The 14,820-nt window shown below is 36.6% G+C and overlaps 1 protein-coding gene across 12 annotated transcripts in view; it reads right to left on the bottom strand.

The window, feature by feature from the left end:
* Window positions 1–14,820, bottom strand: part of SYNRG (synergin gamma) — a 76,703-nt gene that overhangs the window by 31,609 nt on the left and 30,274 nt on the right. For all 12 annotated transcript variants that reach the window (XM_049859106.1, XM_049859109.1, XM_049859108.1 and 9 more), the window contains 5 exons: window positions 12,817–13,013; window positions 11,928–12,176; window positions 10,550–10,683; window positions 4,363–4,481; window positions 4,089–4,151 (listed from right to left, as the gene is read on the bottom strand). In XM_049859106.1, coding sequence (XP_049715063.1) covers window positions 4,089–4,151; window positions 4,363–4,481; window positions 10,550–10,683; window positions 11,928–12,176; window positions 12,817–13,013 — 762 coding nt within the window. The remainder of the gene's footprint in view (window positions 1–4,088; window positions 4,152–4,362; window positions 4,482–10,549; window positions 10,684–11,927; window positions 12,177–12,816; window positions 13,014–14,820) is intronic.

Here is a 14,820-nt window from a genome sequence, read left to right as displayed (position 1 = left end):
CTACTCTTTGTTTCATGGTAATGTTATCACTCATAGGTTTGAGTTAGGATAGAGATGATCTCAGTTTTCTACTGGTGTCTCCAGGTCTTCTATAAAATCCATTAGGCTATTCCAGGTAATAAGAACCAGACATATACCAAACACAGCTATACCAACATCACTTATTATTAAAAATATGACTGCCATCTCTGGAAATTTATAAATTTTAATTTTCTCTCCCATTAAAAAAAAAACTCCTATTCCTTCCCTAAAAATGAGATACAGAAGTTTATGAACCATAAAAATATGTTTAAAACCAAGATCTAATTCTTAAAATTGGCATATAAAATAATGCAGACTTTAAATATGTTGTGCTTGAAATAGGAGCCATTGTGGTGCAGTGGTTAAAGTGCTTGGCTGCTAACCAAAAGGTTGGTGGTTTGAACCTGCCAAAGGCTCAACAGGACAAAGATGTGGCAGTCTGCTTCTGTAAAGATTTACAACCTTAGAAACGCTGAGTCAGTTCTGTTCTGTCCTATATGTCACTATGAGTCAGAATCGACTTAATGGCAGTTTGGTTTTGGTTTGGTGTTTGAAACATGATTTATACTTCGATGTATCAAATGGAAAACAATGGAAGCTGAGTTTTTGTCCTAATCTGAGGTACTAGCCAATTCACCAGTATAATTTATCACTACAGAGAAATGCATTTACGATTATCACAGGAAATTTTAGAATGGGGGGAACAGCATTCCATCTTCCTGTAATTTATGTTTTTAAGACACACCACTAATAAATGTAAAGTCAATTTCATATATTAACAGGAGAAGCAGATGTAAAACTTAAAAAAAAAAAATCACCCTAGAATTTTAGGCACATGTATCACTGATTATTTCTGTATCATTTCTATAAATGAGAGAATAATAAGCAGTCAACTTTATCATGGCCTAAATTTTTGATGAGCTGCTTTGAAATATCTGTGAAATTGATGAGTTTTGGTTTGTTAGTTTTAAAACAAATCACTACAGCAAACTAAACTTACTGAAAAATTGTAAACTTTTCCATCAGAAATGTAAGCTGGGTGAAAGGGTCAAATAAAAAAAGAGGGTTTACAAGTTCAAACACAAAAGCAAATTTTTTGGCAGATAAATTAGTTGCAGTCATTAGAAGTTGGCATATCAGTAGGTACATTAAACAAATTCTTTCACGGACAGTTTTTTATTAACTTCGGAGTCTTCATAAGCTTCCTTCTCTAATTATCACTTTTTAGACCCTAAGAACATCTCAAAAGAAATCATATTTTGCTAAAACTTCAATAAGAAGTATCATTATTTTATGTAGAACATTTTCTTCATCTACTTTGGGTTATGGCTTAAACTGAGGGAGTAGAAAAAGAAAACATTATTAAATTCCATCATTTAATAATCTAAGAAAACCACAGTTTTTAACAAAATACTATAAGATTCTCCATAAATTTTAAGACAAAGCCTTTACACACTTTGATGATGGTGGGCCAATGTGTTTTTAATGAGAGTATAAAAACAATACCACTCCATGAAGAGTTATAAAATATATTTCCCTCAAATGGAGCCCTGGTGTCACAGTGGTTAACAGCTCAGCTGCTAGGCAAAAGGTCGGCACTCTGAATCCACCAGTCACTTCTTGGAAACTCTGCAGGGCAGTTCTACTCTGTCCTGTTGGGTTGCTATGAATTGGAACTGACTCAAAGACAAAAGGTTTGTTTTATTTTAATTTTTTTTAAATGAACCAAAGTTGGCACCTCTGGGTTGGAAGGCCTTAGAATTAAAGTTAAGATAGGAATAAAAGCAAGCAAACAAATGACGATAATACTCTGGGATTATGTTAATAAAGGGATGACTAAAGTACTGCTAGGAGCCCTGGTGGCACAGTGGTTAAAGTGCTCGGCTGCTAACTGAAAGGTCTGCAGTTCTAACCCACCAGCCGCTCCATGGGAGAAAGATTTGGCAGTCCGCTTCCATAAAGATTTACAGCCTTGGAAACCTGACAGGGCAGTTCTACTCTGTCCTATAGGGGTACTATAAGTCAGAACTGACTTGAGAGCAATGAGTTTAGTTTTTTGGTTTGGAAAGTACTGCTGCCTGGTGGTGTAATGGTTAAGTGCTCTGCTGCTAACTGGAAGGTTGGCAGTTTGAAGCCCCAGTTGCTCTGTGGAAGAGAAAGATGTAGCAGTCTGCTTCCATAAAGATAACAGCCCTGGAAGCCCTATTGGGCATCTGTACTCTGTCCTACAGGGTCGCTATGAGTTGGAATTGATTGGGCGGCAACAAGTTTAAAGTACTGCCTGGAGCCCTGGTGGCACAACGATTAAGAGCTCAGCTGCTAACCAAAAGACTGGTGGTTCAAGCCCACCCAGTAGTTCTGTGGGAGAAAGACTTGGTGATCTGCTCCCATAGAGACTACAGCCTAGAAAACCCCATGGGGCAGCTTTACTCTGTCACATGGGGTCTCTATGAGTCAAAATCAACTCTGCGGCACTTAAAAACAATAACGAAGTACCCAAGGTAGTCCCTGGGTGGTATAAATGGTTAACGTACTTAGCTTTTAACCAAAAGCCTGGAGGTTCAAGTCCATCCAGAGGCAGTTGAGAAGACTTGATAATCTACTTCCAAAAAATCAGTCACTAAAAACCCTATGGGGCACAGTTGTACTCTGACACACATGAGAATCAAGGTCACCATGAGTTGGAATTGATTAAGTGACAACTGGTGAAAGTACTGCTTATGTTTTGGTGGCACCATTGTCTTTCACAGGAATAAAACACATGTCATATGATCACTAATACCATATTCCACAAAGAACCTTGACATTAAATCACGCTCTTTACTTCAAACTTGTCTTGGCCAAAGAGTCGATGAAAGCATTGCTAGGAGTTAAATGAAAACTTAGCAAGCTAAAAGTTCCTCTAGGGCTTATCTTTGTACTCCTAGAACCTGATACAGGCTCTGTAGAAGAAACAGATAGTACATCCTAAAGGCTTGGATGAAACACAAGAAAATATTTCCAGAACCTAAGAGCTGCAGAGGAATTGAGTATTCTTAGAAGAGGCGGGTTTCCCTTTTTGGTGGTGTTTAAGTAGTACAGTTTCCATCATATCTACCTTACTTTCGTATAATCTCCCCCACTCCCTCAACCCAGGCAGAAAGGTGGAAATAAATGACTTTTGAAGGATGCTCCAAGTTTGAGGATTCAGTACATAAAGACAGAATGTGGTACTGTTCCCTGAAGAAAATCCTTATTAAAGCATACACACTTTACAGCATGCACAGCAGAATTCTGGAGGGCGTAATTTGACTTATGGATTATCTAAACCCCAAACACTATGTTCATTGCTGGATATAACCATAAACATAATTGTATATGCATGCCTCTCAAATGATCATTTTCTATTCCCTTTTAGTCAACTTAAGCCCTTTTATCAGAGTTATAAACCACATATGCACATATACACCTCCCTCTTCGTTTTTCTCATTACGTTATAGCTTATCTTGAAAATCTTTAAGAGTAAAAGACTGGTTGCTGCCTACTGCACAGTTCATAGATTGCTGCACTGTCAACAGTTCAAGTCTTGTTGACTATCTCTGAATTCACCTACGATAACCAAAAGCAGCCATAGCCTTCTATCTGACATAGGAATTGAACATGGCTTGAAGGCTTCCAGTGAAAGAGCACACTATCTTCAGAGGAAGTTGCATCCATTTGTGGTCTGCCCTAAATTTTAGAAAATAATTTCCATATTTTGCCTCCTTATAATTTCCACAGCGACATACACACAAAAAGTCTTATCACTCTTCCATAAAATAATCCCCTACCCAGCACAGTAAATATCACAATATTTATTAAACATAGTAGGTACCCATTAAGGTTTATTGAATTAAAATATTTTCAGTTTGAATATCAATCATAATAGTCACCACTACACTGTTTTTTTTTACCCATTTGGTTTTTTCTCCTATAAACACACACAATAAAATTATGGAATGTTCAGGAGTGTCACGGAAAGAACCACTAAAAGTCCCTTTTATTAAAAAATGGAAATAATCTATCCATTGAAGGAATCAAAAACTTACCTAAAGATTTACTCTCTGCTGTCTGTTCAAGTTCTCTGAAAGCACTATATTTATCGCCAGGCTCTATGGTGTAAAAACAGAAGTTCAGTTAAGGTTAGGAACCCTGAGATCACAACTTAGAGAAGTAAGGCAAATTAGGTCAACCAAGCATCCTTGCCATGCAATATAAGCACTTCACACATTTAACATAAAAGGCCACCACTAAAAACAAAGATTTCGACAATTCAGTTAAATGTTACATTCACAAGTTTATGAATTTACAAACTGTTTTCACCTCCAAATGGAACAGTATTTTCAGAGGTCTTGTCAGTTGCAATTCCTTTAAACACTGCATATTTATCCATGGAAGCTGATGTTTTAGTTCCAGGAAGTGGTATCAACAAAGAAGGGGCACTAAAAGGGAGAAAGAAAAATTTCTTAAAGCCTAGACCTGGTAGATTAGAACTACTGACCTTCTGGATAGCAGCCGAGCTCTTAACCACCGAGCCACCAGGGCTCCTATCATCAGACAGGAGATTAGCATTAAAATGGCAAATAGGCACCTAGCTAAAACACATGACTTCTTGTTTTAAAACTTGGGAACTACATATATAACATCACAAATAGCTAACTGCCCTTTTCCTGGGGGGGGGGGGCGGAATGTATATATACAAAAACAACACCTGAGCATAATAATTTGCTAAATTTAAGAGGGGTGAGATCCATGCTGAATGGCTAACCATCTTTTTAAGTCATAATAATAAAGACTGGAATAGCACCGGAAGTAGATTACTATAGAATGATGACCTTCTGCAATTTTAACTTAGAACTGCAAAAGCAAACTGCTCCAAATATGTATACCCCATCTGAGAAAGAAACTATATTTGAAAGTAAATTATGGTAACTTTCATACAAAGTATTCTCTAAAATAGGTTCAGAGTGCAAGGTGGAATAGTTAAGATAAAAATCTATTTATTAAATGTTGTTCAAGCCAAGATGTAAATTGTTCTTCTTTTGATCATATTGCATTGCTTACTGGCAGAAGTTCACACATCTGATAAGCAGCAGTAGAGTTAATACAATTTGCATTTTTATAAGGATCAAATCAGTGACTCCTGAAGCTATCTTTGTAGCAAAATAACAATCACTTCAAAATTAGATAAAGATACTTTTGCCTGTGAACATATTTCTTACTGGATGGAAAAACAGTGTAATGAGTAGTATCTGTGTGGGTAATTCCTGGAAGGCTTAAACACATACTATGAAAGCAGTGCTTTTTTTTTTTTCTTTCTTCTTTTTCTTATCAGACCCAGGCAGCTCCCTGGAAGAACCACCTTTACATATGTATGACTACATTCCACCACTGGTTTGTGTCGTTCAATACCACATACATGTTATATAAATGGATTTCTATTGAGTTTTTTTGCCTTGGAGCAAAAATCTTTCCACAGTCATTTAAATCTTCTTATCAGAGGCCTACCAGAAAGGTAAAAGCCTAGCTCTAGCACATGCATGCTAATGGCGTCCACAGTGCTTTAGGACTGAGTGCCATCAAACAGTACAGTGGAGCTATAATTTAATTTCACATCATTACCAAACAGCTGCGACATATTTGATCTTGATAAATGCAATAGGTAATCATCTATACATATTAGGTGAATTTTTTAAAGTTCCATAAGTAATTAAACTACAGCTCAGTGTACAGACTGTTACGTATAGGCATAAGGTTAGTTTATATCTTAGAAAAAAAAATCACAAGATTGAATGATCTATTTGTTTTTCACGGCCCTCCAACTTTAGCTATAGTCACGTTAAATCTTTCTAAGTCTGACATTTAATTGAACATTATTAATTTTAAAATTATATTACAGAATTGGGAAAAAAGAGCATCTTCAGGGTAATGAAGTACTGTTGATTGAAGTCAACAAAATTCCATTCAAAAAAAGCTATGACTCAGACTGTAATTTTATACATATTGCCAATGAATAATTCATTCTGGTTTTCTCCGAAGTTACTATTAAAGGAAACACTGTAATCACCATGGAAGTGTTTATACCAGTTATATATCATAGTCATTACCTGTTCCAAACTGTTACTTCTACTCTTTAATAATAAAGGAAGGTGCTCAAGTGAGACAGTTATTGTTTTAAAATTTAAGAACCGACATTCAATCGAAAGGTAAGACTTTAGAGAGAATATAGCCACCAAAAAAAAAGTATTTTGCTCTTTCTCTCCAGTGATCCATTTATGTTTTATAATCACTTCATACAGCTATGGTAGCTCCTTTTACTTAGCTGTCCATCCTGCTAAATATGCACATTTAAAAAGGAATAATTAGAACTTGGCAAAATAAACTGACCAAAAACCTCTATATCTTAACCCTTCCTGAACTTTTCTATCAAAAATGCCCCATGTTTGTTCCATTCATTATTATAGGCTTCCCAGTGCCGGCACTCAGGGAGTATTTCCTGAATGAATAAATGAATGATATTGTTGCCAAAAGGTCGGCAGTTCAAATCCACCAGGCGCTCCTTGGAAACCGTATGGGGCAGTTCTACTCTGTCCTATAGGGTCGCTATAAGTCGAAATCAACTCTACGGCAACGGGTATTGCTGTCTGCCAGACCCTCTTTGATGCCTTAGGATTTTGGCTCAACTGCTATCTCCCCTTTGACTTTAATATCCAGTCCAACACTGAGTCCAACCAATTTCTCAGAGATATACTTTTCGGTGTCGATGACTCTAAACCCAGAGTACTTCTCGTCATTTCACACAGAGTTACCACACAGTAACAAGAATCACTTTTATCATGCCACTTCTGATTTCTAAAATGCTTTACAGGTTAAGTCATGAATCATACAGCATCCCACGATTGGAGCCACCCTTAACTAACATCATTTTCTCACAGACTAAAAATGCTCTAAATTTTAGCTTGCTTCTCATACCTTACGTGTCTTTTCAGTGGCTCTGACAAGAAATGCCCATTTTCTGTTTAAAAACACCTTTGAAAGTGATCCCACCTAGGCTCAACCACTCATACCATGATTTAACAAATCTCCTTTAAAAATAAACTCACAATGTGGAATACAGATTATCATAAATTAGGAAAATCATTGTATATACATTTTAGCACCAACGTGAAGGGAGCTGTGTCAGCTAACATAAATATCCAGATAAAACTAAGCTCTTTAGAGCAGGAACTGGGTTTTTTGCTTCTGTATGTCTGTGCCTATCCCAAGGTCTGTCACATCGTTGTTGTTGCTGTTAAGTGACGTTGAGTTGGTTCTGACTCATAGCAACCCCACATACAACAGAACAAAACACTGCCCAGTCCTATACTATCCTCATAATCGTTGCTACACTTGAGCCCATTGTTGGAGCCACTGTGTGAACACATCTTGCTGAAGGTCTTCCTGTCCTTTGCTAACCCTCTACTTTACCAAACATGATGTCCTTCTTCAGGGACTAGTCCCTCCTGGTATCATGTCCAAAGTATGTGAGATGAAGTCTAACCATTCTTGCTTCTAAGGAGCATTATGGCTGTATTTCTGGCACACAAAACCAAAACCAAACCCGTTCCCATTGAGTGGATACTGACTCATAGCGACCCTGTAGGGCAGGGTAAAACTGCCCCATAGGGTTTCCAAGGAGGGGCTGGTGGATTCGAACTGCCAACCTTTTGGTTAGCAGCCGAGCTCTTAACCACTGTGCCACCAAGTCTCCTCTGGCATATAAAAAAAAAAAAATAGCAGATATTAAATAAATGTTTCCAGAGTAAATAAATGACAAGGAGTGTGGACTCTCAGTTATCAGCAAAATATTTTCATTCAAGGAAAGCATGGAAGTAGTCAAGTCTGAACTGTAAAAGGAACACCTACGAAGTATGGCTATATATGTGAAAGTAAACTATTATGTGGAGACAACCCCATATAAAATTGTTAGTACCCCATGTATGTCAGGTCTGGCCACCTTCATAAAACTTTTCTGCCCCCAAATTTTAACTTCAACTACTGATTTTTTTCCCCCAGAAGAATGAATCACTGATTTGATAAATTCAGTTTATGGCCCACATACTATAATATATTCATCCAACAAACCTTTACTAATTCTATACCCTAGGCTAAGCCCTATGTATAAAAATTTGTCAGACTGTCTTTAGGTACTTACAGTCTAGTGAGGGAGACAGTCAAGTAAACCAGTAACTACAATACAATGTAACTAAGGGACAGATATTCATAAGGTACTATGTGGTAACCAAAAGGTTGGAGATTTGAATACATCCAGAAAGAAAAGCCTGGCAACCTACTTCAAGAAAGCAGCCATTGAAAACCCCACGGAGCACAGTTCTACTCTGACACACATGGAGTCATCATGACTTGGAATTGATCGGACGGCAACTGGTTTTACAGCAGTAGAGAAGGAAGGGACCTTACTCACCTTGGGGGTGTAGGTTGATGGAGAAAGGGTTAAGAATGACGATTTTTGAAGTGGAACTAGAATTAACTACAGAGGAAATAGTTAAGTGTATTGCAGACATAAGAAAACAGAACACACAAAGACCAGAAGCTTGAAAGAACATGGGCAGTGTGGAGTCATTTTGGCACGACAGGAACATAAGCTGTGGGGAAAGTGGAAACAGTCAGCAAAGTACACAGGAATGAGATCATGCAAGGCTTTTTCCCATGCCAAGCAGAGCTGACAGAGTTGATATTCCCAAAGGAGAGAGGAGGGAGTCAAAGATAAAATCCATGTTTCTGATTTGATGACTGGTTATGGTGATACCATTCACCAAGGCAGGAAACAATGATCTAAAAAACTTTTATTTAACTTTGAGTAGGAAAATAATGAGTTTAATTTTATGCAGGGAATTTGAGATGCGTTGGGTCATTCAGATAGAGATGCCAAGTTAGCAGCAGAATGTATATACTTTTTTTTCAAAGAAAGAGATCTGGGATAGAAATATCTTTATGTTTCTATAAGGTTAGCCTGGTGTAAGCCAAAAGCCCACTACCATCAAGTCAATTCTGACTCACAGCAACCCTACAGGACAGAGTAGAATTGCCCCACAGAGCTTCCAAGGAGTGCCTGGTGGACTCGAAGTGCTGACCTTTTGGTCAGCAGCCATAGCTCTTAACCACTGTGCCACCAGGGTTTCCTAGCCTGGTGTAGAGGTCTTGAAATCCCATTTCTTTACAGTGACATCCATCATGTTTCTTCCATCCCATTGTTGCCAAGTTGATTCCCACTCAGAGTGACTCTATAGGACAGCAGAGAATTGCTCCACAAGGTTTCCAAGTCCATAAATCTTTATGGAAACAGACTGCCATATCTTTGTCTCACGAAGTGGCTGGTGAGTTCGAACCGCCAACCTTTTGGTTAGTAGCCAAGCACTTAACCACTGCGCCACCAGGGCTCTTGTTTCTTCTATATGTCCCTTATATGTGTTTGATGTGTTCTTAAAATCAGGAGAATAATGTCTCTCCCTAATTTGTAATTCTCTATAATCCCACCTCTGAGTTCTTGTTACAGTGGGTATGCAGAAGGTGCTAATTAAAAGATGATCAACTGGTTAAAAAGCAAGAGATGAACCAACTTGCAGAAAAAGGGACATAAAAGAAACAGACTGTGTATCCTGGCAGAAACAAGTTCCAAACATAAAACCAAAGAAATTGATATTGCTTACTCAAAGTCCAGTGTGTTCCACTCTGTGGAAGAAATATCTAAATACTTAAAAAAAAAAAAAAAAAAAACAAGACAGGGAGGTGTTGACAATATACTGAAACAGTTACTGTACCTAAAGGTTAAACTAATACATAAAACATTAGAGATATATTTGTGCAACTGTCTATTCAAACAAACAGAAATCTGAAGGACTAAAAGCCATTGCTCTCAACTTAAATATAAGAGAGACATGAATAAGTAATTATATTTGGATTGCTGAATTATGACTTCTGTGGAAAATTATACTACAAAATATCAGATTATGTTTCCTTGCCCAAAAAGTTTTTCAACAGTTGAAGATCTGGACCCAACACAAGAACATGAAGTCATCATCGCACACATGCACTAAGCTATAATAAATCAGGTTTAGCAAAGGCAAAAAGAAAATACTGGCAAGCGATGAAATGGCAGGAGCTGAAGTTTAAGGTGGACAAAGGAGAGAGAAGTGAGAAGAGTAAAAGTATGAATACCATTGCAGTCAAGTCAATTCTGACTCATAGCAACCCTACAGGACAGAGTAGAACTGCCCCATTATTTCCAAGGAGTGCTCAGTGGATTCGAACTGCCGACCTTTTGTATAGCAGCCGTAGCACTTAACCACTACACCACCAGGGTTTCCAAAAGTATGAATAAAGACAGGATAATCAAGAAAAATATTAGAGTAAGGAGTCTCAATTTTCTTCTTATACTTAGTCTTCTCATTGTGCACGTTTCTTTTTTAATTATTAAACACATTGTTAAATATAGTCAATTCTTTTCTACCTGCTTCCATGCTGGGAATTATTTGTTTTTGAAGAAGCAGACACCTCTTGGAAATCACTGAATGAGTCATCAAGGGATCCTGACTTCGAAGCATCTTGAAAATCCTGAAAGTCATCTTCTTCTGGTTTTACCACCTAAGATTATAGGGGACATTTAAGTTGAAAACAACATCAAAGTGATAAAATAGTTAACAACGAATTTCCAACTGTCAACCACAAAGACTGCATTTTAAATTCCCCCATTTAGGTACAACTACCTAATTTCAGAAGAACGCTCTTCTGACATACCATCAACATATGTGCTTAAGGAAAGAATCTTGTATTTTTAGACACTCTCTGGTACAAATGGTAAAAGACTGGTTTAAAGAATGAATCTACACAATTTTTTAATAGCCGAATTGCATTTTCCAGGTTACTGACCAGACCAGACATCAAACAAAACAAAACAAAAACAACCAAACCCATTGCCATCAAGTTGATTCCAACTTATAGCAACGTTAAGTACTAACAAAACTTCATCTGCCTTACAGAAAAATGAGCTTGTAGTATATTGTTCTGTACCTTAAAACAATGTAATCATGTAACATGGCCATCTTTCTAGGCAGTACATGTAGATCTATCTCATTTATTTTAATGACCTAATAGTTTACCACTGTATGGATGAACCAAAATTTATCTGACCTTTCTCCTGATGGACACTTAGTTGTTTCTAATGTTTTACTCTCACAAACAATGCTACAACAAATATCCTTGCATATCTTTGTTAATTTGAGTTACTAACAGATTCCTAATAGTGTGGCTGCTAGGTCAAAAGACACAGGCATTTAAAATTTTGACAGCTATTGCCAACTCGCCTTCCAAAAAAGCCTGCATGAATAAGCCCTACAGTATATCAGTTACTTCTTCCTACATTTTCACTGACACTAAATATTATAAGTTTGTTTAAATTTTGTTAATCTGAGAAGTGAAAAATAAACTAAGGTACTTTATTTTTAAATTATTATTCTTAATTTTTTTTATTGTGCTTTAAGTGAAAGTTTACAATTCAAGTCAGTTTAAACTAAGGTATTTTTAACTTCAGGCTTGGTGGTTTCCTCAAAACACACAGTCAAAAAATTTATTTTATTAGGTTGAGGTTAAAATATATATTCTATAAAGAACTATAAATTTTTAGCTAAAATTCAAACAGTTTAAGGCTTAAGAAACATCTTTGTTTTTTTAATAATAATAAAGTAAATTTTATATTGTTTGAATACTGTTTATTCTTCATCTCAAGGGTCCATCACAATTCAGCAATATTCTGTATGCCTCCCTGGAAAAAAAGCTGCCCGGATTTACTTTCAAGTATTATTTGGAATATACACAGCTTCTCCACTTACCTGATTTGCAGGGTAAGTTGGCAAGAAGCCACTGGAAGCCTGAGCTGCAGCTCCACCCACTGGTCCAACAAGGTTAATGCCCATGACTGGCTGTCCCAGGTTGAGAGGCATGGAGCCTGCAGGGCCTGAAGGCATCACGGTTGGCTGACTCACTGGGGTAGGAAGAGTCATAGGAAAGCCACTTAAAGTTGGAATAGGAGCCGCCGGGAACTGGTTTAAAGCGTCAGGACTCATGGCAGGAACTCCCCTCTATACAGAATAGGAGGAAAATGGAATCGTTTTGGGGGATGGCAAACCATATACAATCTAAATCTGGCAAACAGAGACCTAAATATAAAACTTGTAGCCCTGGTATGTTTCTACTCTGATTCTCCCAAAACTTATGAATTTGATACCCTCCCTCCTCCCCCCGCCAAAATGTAGCAAATTTAATGTAAAATATAATACTCAACAAAGAAATTGCCAACACATACCAGTTCTGACATTCCCCTCTCTTGACAATTTGGGTTAACTCATCATAATCTAATCATTCAAAATTACTGTATAACATGAGAAAAACTGTTACCAGACTGAGAATACTTGATATTTAAGGAATTTTAACTAAGGACTTCAAAGGACAGCGAGAGCAATTTTACCTATTACTGACTAGCTCTCAAGTTCAGAAGGGATATAGTTAGCCCAGAGGATGTTAATATACTAAACATTCTTTAAACAAAAGAATATTTTGCTAGGATGCACATTATATAAGCTGTGAATTTTTATAGTGTATTCTGAAAATGATCTAAATTTCAGTGTACAGATTTCTACAGCGTTATAGTCAAAAAAGGATTCATACTCTTTCAACTTATATTGAAAAGTTTTTTGACCTAAGTTAAGAAACATTGTCTACCTGTGTTACAGCTATCATGGCCAGAACGGTATAAAGTTCTTCTTTAGTAAGTTTGCCAGGTGTAGTTCGATTAGCTAAGGCCCATATCTGTCCAAGAGTTTCCCTGGGAAGTCCAGATGACATCAGAATAGGATAAAGTTTAGCAGTATCTATTCCAGTTGGAGTCATTGTGGTTTCTAAAATTTTCTTATAGGCATCTATTAAAAGAAAGACCATATTACAAATGTAAACGCATTACAAATGATTGATCTTTTTTATTGTTGCTCTTGCTATACAAAAATAATCTTCAACCTTAAATCAAACTGCTGTAAAGATATCCAAGTGGAAATATCCAGCAGGCAATCAGGGTCTGAAGCTCAGAACAGAGATTGGAACTTGGTCCTAAAGATAAAGACTTAGGGCTGAAGGTACGAGAAAGTCTTTTAATTCAGTAGAAGGTTGTAATGACAGTAAGACGGGGGGCGGTATAAGCAGATGCTATGTACTTTAAAAGAAAAGAAATCAGAGAGTAATAATGATGGAAACAGTTTGAAAATAGCAGTAAGATGCAGGAGTTATACCAACACCACCTTTTTCCCTGCCCAGAGAATCAGAGGCTGTGAGAGAAAACACTACTGGGGAAGGTGCTATGGAAACAGAACCTTCAGGGAAAGATCTGCTTTTAGTTAAAAGGTGAGGAAGCAGAACAAGTGTTTGAATAAAGAGACAACGGTAGTTTTTCATAAATTGGGGCTTCCAAAGAACACAGCGGGAAAGGCTGTTAGAGGTAGGGTTGCCATGTAAAGTACAGGACACCCACACTGCATGGGACAGACTTACACTAAACAATTATTTGTCGTTTACCTTAAATCCAAATTTAACTGGGCATCCTGTTTACTTATTTGCTAAATGTGACAACCCTAGTTAGAGGAGCTGTTGGGGATGAAAAGTGGGTAGGGTTAAGGCAGACTGAGAAAAATGTTTAAAACACAAACTTTACATCTAGAATTATAAATGTGGAATACAAATTAAGAGGTGGGTCATTAAAACAAACATTTTGGCTAAGAACGTATACACACATATATGTTTGGAGGGAGGATACAGAAAGAAATGTAAGTCAGGAAAAAATGAATAAAACTTAAAAGTACACCAAGATTTAGATTTTTGTTGTTGTTTTTTATTTATCTGGCTTAAAGACAGAGAAGAAGAGGAAAAGATATAAACTGTAAACGGGGAATTGGAATAAAAACCATTATATTTATGTATAATTGAAGACAAATATGGGACTTCAATTATACATAAATATAATGGTTTTTCATCCCCAACAGCTCCTCTAACTAGGGTTGTCACATTTAGCAAATAAGTAAACAGGATGCCCAAATCTATATATATCATATATAGATTATGATATAAACTAGACATTAATGGTTTCTTACATAGAAATTCAGCTATGGGTATCTTGCATAAGTTTTATTAAATCAGCCATGGAGAAGAACGAACTTTAGCATATGACCAACATAGAAAATTGAAGACCTAATGAAAGTTACCTTTAGTTTTGAACAGACTGACAAACAAGTTACAATATGCATATACTATTGCAACAGTCACTAGCCTATGTATACCAATCTTAGCTTAAGTAGACTATTTCCTCACATTTAATTGAGTAATATCACAAAATGTGCGCCTCTGTGATTTTTCTGGCTCAGCAGAAATAATATACAAAGAAAAAAAGTAAATACCACCTTCCAATGTAGAAAAAGATGCCACCTAGTTTTTTACTTCATATAATATCACATGACAAAGAAGTCAGAGTATTTAAAAAAATATAAACTAATCATTAACAGTTGAGAAAAACTGATATTTATTAAACAAATTAGTTTAATGAAATTAATTAAACATTAATGCTATCTGGCAATCTAGTAAATATTTGATAATGTCTCTTAAAGCATGACAAATCCAAGAAAGCTCTTAGAAATAAAAGGATATGATGGTCAATAAAACATTAAAGCAAAACACTTCTCCCGC

The sequence above is a fragment of the Elephas maximus genome, chromosome 19 (genome assembly GCF_024166365.1).
Source record: "Elephas maximus indicus isolate mEleMax1 chromosome 19, mEleMax1 primary haplotype, whole genome shotgun sequence".
Classification (NCBI taxonomy): domain Eukaryota; kingdom Metazoa; phylum Chordata; class Mammalia; order Proboscidea; family Elephantidae; genus Elephas; species Elephas maximus.
This window is presented reverse-complemented; position numbering and strand designations above follow the sequence as displayed.